This window comes from Papio anubis, chromosome 8 (genome assembly GCF_008728515.1).
Source record: "Papio anubis isolate 15944 chromosome 8, Panubis1.0, whole genome shotgun sequence".
NCBI classification, from domain to species: domain Eukaryota; kingdom Metazoa; phylum Chordata; class Mammalia; order Primates; family Cercopithecidae; genus Papio; species Papio anubis.
The window spans coordinates 23,107,293-23,119,089 of NC_044983.1; the positions used below are offsets into that span (position 1 = coordinate 23,107,293).

At 43.3% G+C, this 11,797-nt stretch overlaps 1 protein-coding gene across 1 annotated transcript; it reads right to left on the reverse strand.

The window, feature by feature from the left end:
• Positions 1-3,949: 3,949 nt before the first annotated feature.
• Positions 3,950-9,872, reverse strand: NEFL (neurofilament light). The gene is made up of 4 exons (XM_003902553.4): positions 8,459-9,872; positions 7,165-7,289; positions 6,464-6,783; positions 3,950-5,955 (listed from the first exon to the last, which is right to left on the reverse strand). The coding sequence occupies exons 1-4, from the start codon at positions 9,500-9,502 to the stop codon at positions 5,813-5,815; spliced, it is 1,632 nt and encodes a 543-aa protein (XP_003902602.1). The 5' UTR covers positions 9,503-9,872; the 3' UTR covers positions 3,950-5,812.
• Positions 9,873-11,797: the final 1,925 nt, after the last annotated feature.

An 11,797-nucleotide genomic window follows, 5' to 3' on the forward strand; every position in this document is an offset into this window, starting at 1 on the left:
AGGTCCAGCTACCATATAGTAAGGATACTCAAGCAGCTCCTTGGAGAGGCCCACATGGAGAAGAAATTGACAGCCAAGTTGATAAGCCACTTTGCAAGGGATCCTGCATTCCTAATCAAGGCCTTCAGTTAATAATACCCTCAGTCAACATCTGACTGCAAGTCCATCAGCAGCCAAGAGTCAGAAAATCCCAATGAGGCCACTCCCAGATTCCTGACCTGCAGAAACTAAGAAAGAATGAGTAACTGAGGTGTTCAAAGTCACATAACTTTGGAATGATTTGTTATGCAACAACAAATAACTGATACATACTATATATTAATGTGTTGAAATATGTTATCAAAAGATACTGTTTACAATTTTCCTTCTTCATTCATTTATTCTGTCAGTAAGAAATACGTTAAGAATTCCTTGACTCATACCATGTAGTGCCATGTCTAATGCCACTGCCTATTCTTATCTGGACTAAAACAGTCTCTCAGTCTCTTTACTTTGATTCTTGTTTTTCTAGAGTCTATTCTCCACACAAGAGCCTGAGTGGTGTTTATAAAGCATAAATGAGATAATATCACCCTTCCCCTGAGTAACCTCTTCAAAAGTTTCTGATTGCACAAGGAATAAAATCTAAATTCTTTGGCCTACAAGCCCATGCATAACTTGGCCTTTGCCTGCCTTTCTCAGTCCCATCTTCTACTCTCGTTTATAATCTCATTTGTATCTCATTCATAAGACTGAGCAATGAGCTTAATGCAGGTTTCTGGGTTCAAAGAAGCCAAGCTTGCTGTACTTCCAGTTCCCGCCACCTGGAGCACTCATACCCCATACCCTTATATGCCTGGCTCTGATCAAAGATTGCCTGCTTGTTAACCTGTTTACTTGTTCACTGTCTGTTTACACACACACACACACACACGTAAATATACACCATTATTAAGTCCCTGAAAGCAGGGACATTTTCTGCTTTATTCCTTGTACCTTGAACAGCATCTGGCACTTAATGAATGATAAATTTTGTGGAATGAATGGATGATCGGTGTCAAAATATACATAACTAGAAGCAAGAACTAAAACAGAACATATGAATGAAAATAACTGGGTTTAAATGGAGGAAATGTGTTTTCTTTTCAAATTTGTTTTTAATATCTTTGTTATATTATTTTTTAAATCCTCATATGCAAAAAATTACCTATGTTGAAGTAGAGTTAAAAGATTGGTTAAAAATACTATTTATAGTTACTTTCTAGGGCTGCTAAGGATTTTTTTTTTCTTCTCATGTTGCCTTATCTTTTGATGCTCCAGTTATTTAAGACTCTTCACTGGGAATTTTCTAGAAGACCTTAAACTGGAAATAGTCCTCACTGCCTAGCTTGTATAACTCACTGAACTTCACTCTACTGGACATTTTCCTAAGATATAAGTATTCTGAATTCTCCACTGGGAGCCCCTTGCAAATGAATCACGGCTGAACCAATTCTGACATCTCACACTGTTCCCAAAAGAGAAAGAAGAAATTCTCTATGCTGTTCATGTTTATGGAAACTTCTCACAAGTATTAAACCATTGCCGTTCCGGAAATGTATGCCCACTCAATCCAAGGTGCTTTCTTGGGTGTTGTGAATAGAAACAAAGACATTTATTTATTCAGTCAATCTTTATTCCTCTCTCCTTCCAAAATGATTTGAAATTGCTTGCAGTAAGAAGACTTGAAAGAAGGAAGAGGAAAAGGAAAGAAGACGAAAAAAAAAAGAAGAAGAAGAAGAAGAAGAGCAAAGAGTGAAGGGAGGAAAAGAAGGAGAAGAAAAACTTGAGGATGACTAAAATGTCAACAGAACTAGAAAATTGTGGCCAGGTAGAAGAAGAATAACATCACGAGAACCAGCATCACCAGAATGTTGGTGATCCTTGAAGATAAATGTCAAACTCATCTCTGTTTATAAGACCTGACTCCTGCCTTCTGAAAGCTTCTATTAGCTGGGGAATTAAGATATGGACATAAATCATCAAAGAGGTGAAAGAAAACATTGATCCTAACTACAATGGAACATTGTGAGTATATATGTGGCTCTTGAATGATACAGGACTGCCTTGTAAGGATTCTGACTATTGTGTGAACTCCCGAACCACTGTCACAAAACACGCCTGTGGAAACATACGCTGATGCCACAAGTGTACTTTATAAGCTGGACCACAAAGGAGAGGCAGTGAGGTGGGTGAGTCTGAGTCTCAGCCCTGCCACCAACCAGCTACATGACCTTTGTCGAGTCACTTAACCTTAGTTTCTTATCTGTAAAATGGGGATTATAGGCTGCTGGCAGTGGCTCACACCTGCAATCCCAGCACTTTGGGAGGCCAAGGTAGGCAGATCGCTTGAACCCAGGAGTTCAAGACCAACCTGGGCAATGTATGAGACTCTGTCACTACTTTTAAAAAATACAAATAATTTTTAAAACAATAATAAAATGGGGATGATAATCATACTGGACTCAGAACGTTGTTGTATGTAAGGAAGAAATGAGTTAATACAGAAAATGTACTTAGAACAGCATCATGGGACACAGTAACCCCTCCAACAGCACTGGAATCTCCATATGGCTAAAAAAGTGACCAAGTTAATTGCTTACCAATTTGAGCAATTAAATTGCTAGCAATGAAACTTCACGCTAAGTTTAGCAATTTCCTGTAGGGGATGGATTTTTAGTGAGGACATGAGTGTCATATGTGTGTTTTCCATTCAGCATTTAGCCTGGACTTCTAAAATAGAGCAGTGAGGGTATTTCAAGAGACTTTGAATTATGAATCTAGAATGGATCTGAGATGTCCACCACTCAACCCTTGTGTAGATAAACAAATTGAGGTTGGGCAGGGATGGCCAATGTTCCATAATAGTGCAAAGCGAGGACCCAAGATGGACGCTTGATTCTTGGTTCTTTGCTCTTTCCACAAAAAGGTATGGACTAGACTGGGACTTATTATTGAACTTTTGACTTGCCAATCATTTTGAAGGCATTTTAATCGATGGGGAAAGTCACTCATTAAATACATATCCATTGTGCTTCTACTATGGCAGGAACTATGCTGGATACTGGCACTAAATTAATGAGCAACAGAGATCTGATTCTAATACTTATAAAGATCCCACTGTAATGGGGGAGGCAGACATTCATCAACCGATCACACAAATAGATGCCAATGGCAAGAATTAAAAAGTCTACAAAGTCTTATGCACATATTTCAAAGAATTTGACCCACTAGAAGAGGTCAAGGGAGGCTTCCTTTAGGGAATGACACTTGGGCCTAAATCTGAAGGCTCAGTAGGAACTGACAGGTCAAGGCTGAGGGAAGGAGAGAAAATATGAGTGCTCCAGAAAGAGGAATCACCAAAGATCCTGTGACAGATGGGAGAACAGAATACCGGGGTGACTGGAGTACTGGAAGTGGAGGGAAAGGGGTGTACAACGGGATGAGTTAGAGAAGCAGGCAGGGGTCAGCACCAGGCGGGCCTTGAAGATGACATTTGAGATTTTGGTTTTCATATTAAAAGTAGGAAGCTATTACAGGTTTTATTCAGGGGGATGCCATGATCAAAATTTGCTTTTTAAAAGATTAGCCTGCTATAGGATGCTAATTGAAGGAGACCAAGAGTAGGCCCTGGGAGGAGAGTTAGAGTGGTGGCAGCATCAACTGAAAGATGTGGAAGGATTTAAGACATGGAGATGTTCTCACTGTAACTCGGTGATAGGTTAGTCTAGAGGGGTAGAGGAGAGGTAATGGGAGGTAGGATGTTATTCAAGGAGTCTGTTTAATGGAATCAGATGATTATAGAGAGGGGGTCATTCATTAGGAGAGGGAATACTGAAAGAGAACTGCAGGTTCAGGGGGAGGAGAGAGAAAAGTGGCACTGACCACAGTACCAAATTTGGGGAAATGTTAAAAAAGACTTTAAACTCAATTTAGGTTTTTTACTATTTTATTACGGCACACAGGATAGAGTATGGTACAGTTTCCTTACTTCAACCAAGTAATTCTCAGAGCATCCAGTTATTTCCATTTGGCTAAAGTCACTTTTTGCATGTAGCTTGCATCTGTTTGAGACTTACCATGTACATCATCCCAGGTCTAGTAAGCAGAAATGTGGAAAGCTTTGTTTCTGAGGAGACACCTCATCTTTACAGAAGCCAATACACTGAGAGCCTTCATAGTTTCAATCCATACCATCATGGCAAAGAAGCACTTTACCTATTTGCACAGCAACCTATATTTAACTAGAAATAGGTAGTACAAAGGGATTAAGTAACTTTAATGGAGACCACTTTGGTTTCAGTTTAAATTCATAACTTATAAAGATCGTCTAAAAAACAAATATTGAATCAAATTAGCTGACAAAGCAATTGTTTTAGAACAAAGGCAGAATAGCAGATACTCAGTAATATCATCTATATTTATTCCACATCAAATGCAAGTGCAAGAGCGTTCATAACTTTACAATGGACAGAGAGGACAGATGGGGTGTGTATTTGATGCAATGTCCAACCAGTCAAGCTATCATTGAAATCCGAATATTTCCCAATAGAGACATGCAGAGCAATGTCAATGTAACATACAAGCATATTACCTCCCCCGTTAAGTGACTCGTAATTTCATTACTTGTGTCTGTAGCTTTTACAGGTTTAAAAATGTGTGGCATCAAATGCTATTTACTTGAGGCAACAGAATTACGATTAACAAACACTAAATCATGAGCTCAGGATTGCAGGCAACATGTTTGCAGTGGAGTGGCAAATAACCTTTGGTAGTTTTAATCCCTTCTCCTGAAATTATATGTAGATAAAAAATTATTCCTTCTTATTGTACCATGTTCTCAGGTTTTAACCTCTGCCCATGACATTTAAACTATATTTTAAAATGCAGTTATAGGAATGAAAGTATGGGATTCATATTCTATCCATATTGCATTATGACGTATCAGTTTGAAATGACCTATTTATCCTGGTTCCATAGTGTAATGGTTAGCACTCTAGACTCTGAAATGACCTATTTACCATAAAGAGTATATCTGTCAAATAATTTCAGAATTGCTCCCTAGAAAGCCATCCCAAAACCTGACACAGCCCGTGTTATGAGGCAAAGTCTATTGTTATTTATAGACTTTCTCATTTACTCATGTTTATTATCAGTAACATTTTTGTGGGGAGAGATTTCACGAGTAATCATGACCTAACTGTATCCCTCAGAATTTCCAAAGAAGGAATTAAAAAAAAGCATTGGTAATTATTAAAATTTTGACTTTTTAAAAAATTGGAGGTCAATAGTCCACTGGTATATACTTTATATTGGTGCCATCTTTAAGGTATTTTAATTAATAACCACAGCAAAAAATACATCATTCGGTATAACTTTATTTACTATTTATTGCACATAACTCAGGGTCTTTAATTGCTAACCACCAAAGGTTCAAAAGACTATTTTTCCATGAAGTTTAACATTAACATTAGCGAATTCATTTACTCATGTGGTGTTTTTTTATTGTAAACATCTGAATGATTCACATTGCCGTAGATCCTGAACTCATAAGCGTGGACCATGCACAGGCTGGCAGCAAGCCAGAAAGCCACTCGGCAAGCAAACAGATACTCTGCATAAAGAGGAAATTCATAGCACAACATTGAATGTCCAACCTAAGTCATCTCAGAATTATACATATATTGACTTTTTAATTCACATAGGATCTGGAACTCAACTGGTTGGTTGGTTGGTGATGGGGTTGACCTGATTTCGGGAGAATTATTCCTGAAATAATTAAGGAAATGGGGGTTCAATCTTTCTTCTTAGCTGCTTGTTCCTCCCCAGCACCTTCAACTTTCTTCTCCTCCTCTTCAGCTTCTTTGGTTTCCTCTCCTTCTTCACCTTCACCTCCTTCTTCTTCTTCTTTTGCTTCTTCAGACTCTTCCTTGGCAGCTTTAACATAAAAAGAAAATGTACAAAATCCAAATCCAGGGTAAGTCCAGTCAAAACACGTCTGCAGAGGTTTTATCTGCAAACACAACTGTCAGAATCCTCACCAAAACCTCCCAGCTCCAAAAGCACATGTTAACAGACAATGCTTGCCATGAATAATTTGCCACTGAACACATATTTAAATTGAATGAGATCACTCCTAGGTATGGGAAACTCTAATCCTTTCTAAGACTGAACCTCAATATTTCTTTCATTATGTGTCTGATATCTATTTTTGTTCTTTAGGACACCAACCTGCTGTGTTAAATGATTATATTAAAAAATGAAATTTTTGACCAATTACCTCATTCAGAGTAAGTACCTTAGGAAAGGTTTGCTGAACAAACAGAAAAATTATTTATGATTCTAATGTCATATATGGCAAGGCTTCATTTGTCTTATCTACCTCCTAACAAATCTCCACACGCAGTTTGCACTTGAAGTTGCAGGGGTTTGTTTCTTATCATACCTTCTTCCTCTTCAGCTGTCTCCTCTTCCTCGGCCTCTTCCTTGTCCTTCTCCTCCTCCTCGGCTTCTCCTTCAGAGGGGGGCTCATCCTTGGCTTCCTCAGCCTTGGCAGCCTCAATGGTTTCCTCCACTTCAATCTGCTCCTCTTGGACATGGCTGGTGTAGTAGGACGGGAAGGAGCGAGTGGACATCAGATAGGAGCTGGTCTGTAAACCACCGTAGGCAGATCGGCCAAAGACCTGGGAGCTCTGGGAGTAGCCACTGGTTATGCTTCCCACGCTGGTGAAACTGAGTCGGGTCTCCTCACCTTCCAAGAGTTTCCTGGGGATGCAGATAGAAGGTGAGGTTAAAAAACACCTGTGTTTCACGACTTGCTCTGAGCACCCTAAAGACAAAGGCAAGCAGGAGCAGGGTTGGGATTTATCAAAACTTAATGCCTGGGGATTTTTTTGATGGAGACCAGAAAAAAAAATTAAATCATCCTATTAGATTTAAAATGTAATGAGAAGCTAAAAACAGGACTCCTAATTACAGGGTTAAATTCTTATATATCTAAATACCTTCTTGGAAGAAGCCAAAAACTAACACTTCATTATTTCAATAGGACTATTCTTGAAGGTTTCTGATCCAACATAACTTTAAATGGGATCTGATTTTCTTCCTAAGGTTTAATGGCTGCTATCTTTGCCCCTCTGTTTTCACCTGTAAGCTGCAATCTCAATATCCAAAGCCATCTTCACGTTGAGGAGGTCTTGATATTCTTTTAGGTATCGTGCCATTTCACTCTTTGTGGTCCTCAATTCATTTTCTAATTTGTTGATCGTGTCCTGTTTGAAGACAAAAATTAAAAAAAAAAAAAATCCAAGCATAAATCCCGTCTATTTTACTGTAGTGTAGTTGCAAAGGCCTAGTTTCGATTAAAATCAAGGTGCACACAAGGTGATAAAATCTCCCCTAGAATAACTTCCTGTATCTTTTTAAAAACCTTCTTGCCTAAAATACCCAAGTTCATGAAGCCTGAGGTGAAAAAAAAGATAGAAGAAAATTCTGTTCTTCTATTTCTTTACTTAATACTATTTAATGATCATCATAAAATGCCTGCAAACAAACTAAGTTGATAGAAAAACTGCGTTTCTCATTCACTGATTAACTATTCTTTAGCTGGGTTACATGCCAGGAAACTAACGCCTTTCTTTATAGGAGAAGAAAATAGCCAGATGTTAAAAAAAAAAAAAAATTCTAAAATATTTCCTATGTATCTAAATTATTTTTTCTACTCCCAGAAAAGGAAAAAAATTTCTACTCCCAAAAGAAGAAAAAAATGTCTACTCCCCAGAAGATGGAGATCTTTCAAAATGGACATCTTTTTAAAAATTTATTTTTTCTACTCCCCAGAAGATGGAGATGTTTAAACAGAAATGTTGTAGAAGATTTTACACATTAAAAAAAAAAAGTTAAAGAAATGCTTTACTATGAATATCACTAGTTAACTACCTAAAACAATGTTGACTATTTTCCTGTCTACCTACTAAATAAAGGAAGGGAGTGGTTGGTAAAACTAGTCATAAAGCATGCTGGTCACAGTAATCTTTCAGAATTAATTGAGAGTTGTTCACTCTACTATTTATTAACCAGATGATCCCATAGTTGCTGCAAAGTAACTTGTAGTTAATGCAGGTCAGTAGACAGCAGATCTCACTGCAGGCCGGAGGCAACGCCCAATTCCCATGTCTTCCCCTCCCCCACCCAACAGGGGCTGGGCAGCTTTAATGCGGAACGCGGGTGCAGCAGCACCGAGCACACTCCCAGACTACAGTCGCGCCCTCACTGACACCCTCCAAGTGCCCCACCCCTCCCACACAGTGGCCAAGGAGCCAAGCCCTATCCCTAAGAGCTGCATGCAGCCGCACCACCCCTAGTCTCCACTTCCTGGGCGCACCAACTCTCCCCCTTGCTCGAGTCCCCCGCCCCCTTGTGTTTCGGGCGGGTGCCTCACCTGCATAGCGCTGATGTCGGCGTTCTGCTTGTCCTCCAGCTCCTGCAGCTGCTTCTCCAGCGCTTCGTTCATGCCCCGGCATGCTTCGATCTCCAGGGTCTTGGCCTTGAGCAGACGACGGCTCTCGGACACCTCGTCCTTGGCTGCGCGCACGGCGTCAGTGTTCTTGGCGGCGCTCTCGGTCAGCACGGTGAAGCGGCTCTTGAACCACTCCTCAGCATTCTGCATGTTCTTGGCGGCCAGCTTCTCGTACTGCGCGCGGATGTCCTTGAGCGCAGCGGAGAGGTCGGGCTTGGACACGTCCATCTCCACGGAGATCTGCGCGTACTGGATCTGCGCCTGCAGCTCGGCGATCTCCTCTTCGTGCACTTTCTTCAGAAAAGCGATTTCGTCCATCAAGCTGTCGATGCGCTTTTCGAGCTCGGCGCGAGCGAGCGCCGCCTCGTCGGCGCCTTTGCGCGCTTCCATCAGCCGGCCCTCGGCGTCCTCGCGGCTCAGCACTTCCTCTTCATAGCGTGCCTGCAGGTTGCGAAGGGTCTCTTCCAGCCCTTCGCGCTCGCCCTGGAGCGCCTGCTTCTCGTTGGTAGCATCTTCCGCCGCCAGGCGCAGGTCGCGGATCTCCTGCTCGTACAGCGCCCGGAAGCGGGATGGCTCGGAGTGCTTCTGGCGCAGCACCAGCAGCTCGGCTTCCAGGACCTTGTTCTGCTGCTCCAGCTCGTGTACGCGCTCGATGAAGCTGGCGAAGCGGTCATTGAGGTCCTGGAGCTGCGCCTTCTCCTGCGTGCGGATCGACTTGAGGTCGTTGCTGATGGCGGCTACCTGGCTCAGGTCGAGGTTCTCCAGGCTGGGCATCAACGATCCAGAGCTGGACGAGTAGCTGCGGCGCACGGACAGCGAGGAAGACACCGGCGCCGAGTAGCTGGAGTAAGCGGAGCGCGCGGTGCTGTAGCCGCTGCGCACGCTGGAGATGTGCACCCGGGGCGTCTCCACGTAGCGCCGCTTGTAGGAGGTCGAGTAGTACGGCTCGTAGCTGAAGGAACTCATGGTGGCGGCCGGTGGCTCCCCGGCCCGCGGCGGCGGTGGGAGCCCGGAGAGAGAGGACAGGGGAGAGAGGGAAGTGGGAGGATGGATGGCTGTGTGCGGCTGGGCGCCGTCCTGCCACCCTTATTTATACGCCGGCAGGCTCCTGACGCAGCCTGCGATCGATCACTGCGCGCCGGCCAGTGGGGGCAGCGCGCTGCTGCAACCAAGGCAAGGATTCTGCGCAAAAGGGAAGGCGGGGGCGAGCTACGGCCAGGGTAGCTGCGGCGCTCGTCCTTTCAACTTTGCTCAGAGGCCCCTGATTTTCTCAGAGATCCCATGCCCCCTTACTCATTTCCCTTCTGTGCCCACCCACGCAGCCCCTCCCGTCCTACATCGCCCAGACCCCGTGACACTTGGATCCTTAAGTGTCCCCAAAACAGGTTCTTGCTCCCTTTTGACACTCGAGTTTTCGGTATCCCGGCACCTCGCACACACCCTGTCCCCCCAACTCTCCCTTTTCTCACCAGGGACCTCCTTAATTATTCCCCTTGGTGTATATGGTGATAGTGCCGCTAGGGGATTTTACATACAAATAAATAGGCTAGGTTGTGTGTATGCAGTATGTATGGAGAAGTTTTAATTTCTTTCCAGTTTTCTGGCACTTTCTGCAATTCATTTTCTTTCTCCTGATTTTTTTTCTTTTTCTTTAATGCGCTGCTTCTCAACACATAGGGAATGTGCGCGCGAGTGCGCGCGGGCACGCGCGCACACACACACTCGTGAAACTGCGGCACTACTGCAGGTGTTGATTTAGCATTTCTAAACCTTTAGAGCAGTTAATCCGCCTGTTGGTGTTTCTAGATTTTCACATTTCTTAATTGGGAATGAAGCCGCGGATGCTTTTAATGTGTTGCAGTGTGTGGGTGGCGGAGGGCAGAGAAAGAGTTGGAAGCTAACACGGAGACTGACTTGCTGAGGCAGCCGCGCGCTCCGCGGCGGGGAGCTTCAAGGTGCCTGGATCCTCACCAAGCTAAATTCCTCCTTGCTTCCACCAACCGCAGCACGTTTAAAGTCCGCTTCCGTCTTTTTACACATGTGTAGCTCACAACCTGATGATTTCGACAGGCCTTGCAGGTGGCTGATTTTCAGGGAAGCCGCTGCGACCAGCCCTGAGCGCCGGGTGTGGTCTCAGGGGAGGAGAGCTCCGCACCCAGGCTTGTTCAGGAACAGATAGAAAATAGCTATAGCCGCGTGATTTCCCCCCGATACACTGTAATAACCCGAAAACAGATGCAGTCAGGATTGCATGGATTTCCTTCGGGAAGCACCCAGATACCTGAAACTGGTGCACGCTGTAGCGCACGTGGATACAGCCATGCGGTTTGCAGGGCATTTTCACATGCGTGATGTTAGGAGTCCCCCGGGTTTCATGGAGGGATTGCAGAGATTTACGGGAAACACCTAAGGTTTATCTAAGCAAGCATTTAGTTTTTGTTTTGTTTGTATATCGCAGCATTTGATGTGCAACTTATGTTTTTTTAAAGAGGCAAACTGAGGGGAAATATGGTAACTGTTTTCAAATAGAGAAGCCGGAATGGCTTCCCCTGTGATACTCGGAGGGTGAAGTACTTGCAGCGGTGCAGTTGCTTCTGGAGACATTTCACTCCTCTCCCGAGGAAAGGATGGGGGGGGAGGCCCTTTCTGACCCCCCCCCAAAAAAAAACCTTTGATTGTGATAGCCCACCGTCCTCATGATAGAAAGACTGCAGCAGATAACTTTCCTTGGGTTTCTAAACAATGTCTATTGTCGCAAATAATGCAAATTCAGAAATATTGAGATTAGTAGTTTAAATCTATCAAGACTAAGTGATCTCAGAGGACCATCCATGTCCAAATATTCTAGACTTCAAGCCTAAGGTCATGAGGCTGTCCTGAATATTGTTTGTCCCTGGCAGACTTGGTAGGTTACTTACTCTGTTGACTTTTCATAGCCTACCTATCCTTGGTTTTTTCACTCATCAAATTCAAGAGTGGAATAGGCTTCTGTGGGGGCGGGGGGTGCAGCAAGGACCTAGATAAGCCGTAGAGTCTCCTCCCAATCACCCATATGTAGATGAAGCGTGGCAGAATGGATTGTTTTGTTAACCTGCTCCCTGCAAACCACCTTGTTTCACACGCAGTGTGTGTGAGTCTGCATAAAACACACTCTCAGGTATTTATGAATGCATTTACTTTGTGCCAGCTCTCTTTCCCAGGAGTTTCAGGTCACCCTCAGACCTTAAGTCCATCAGCGTTTTTTTTTTTTTTTTTTTTTTT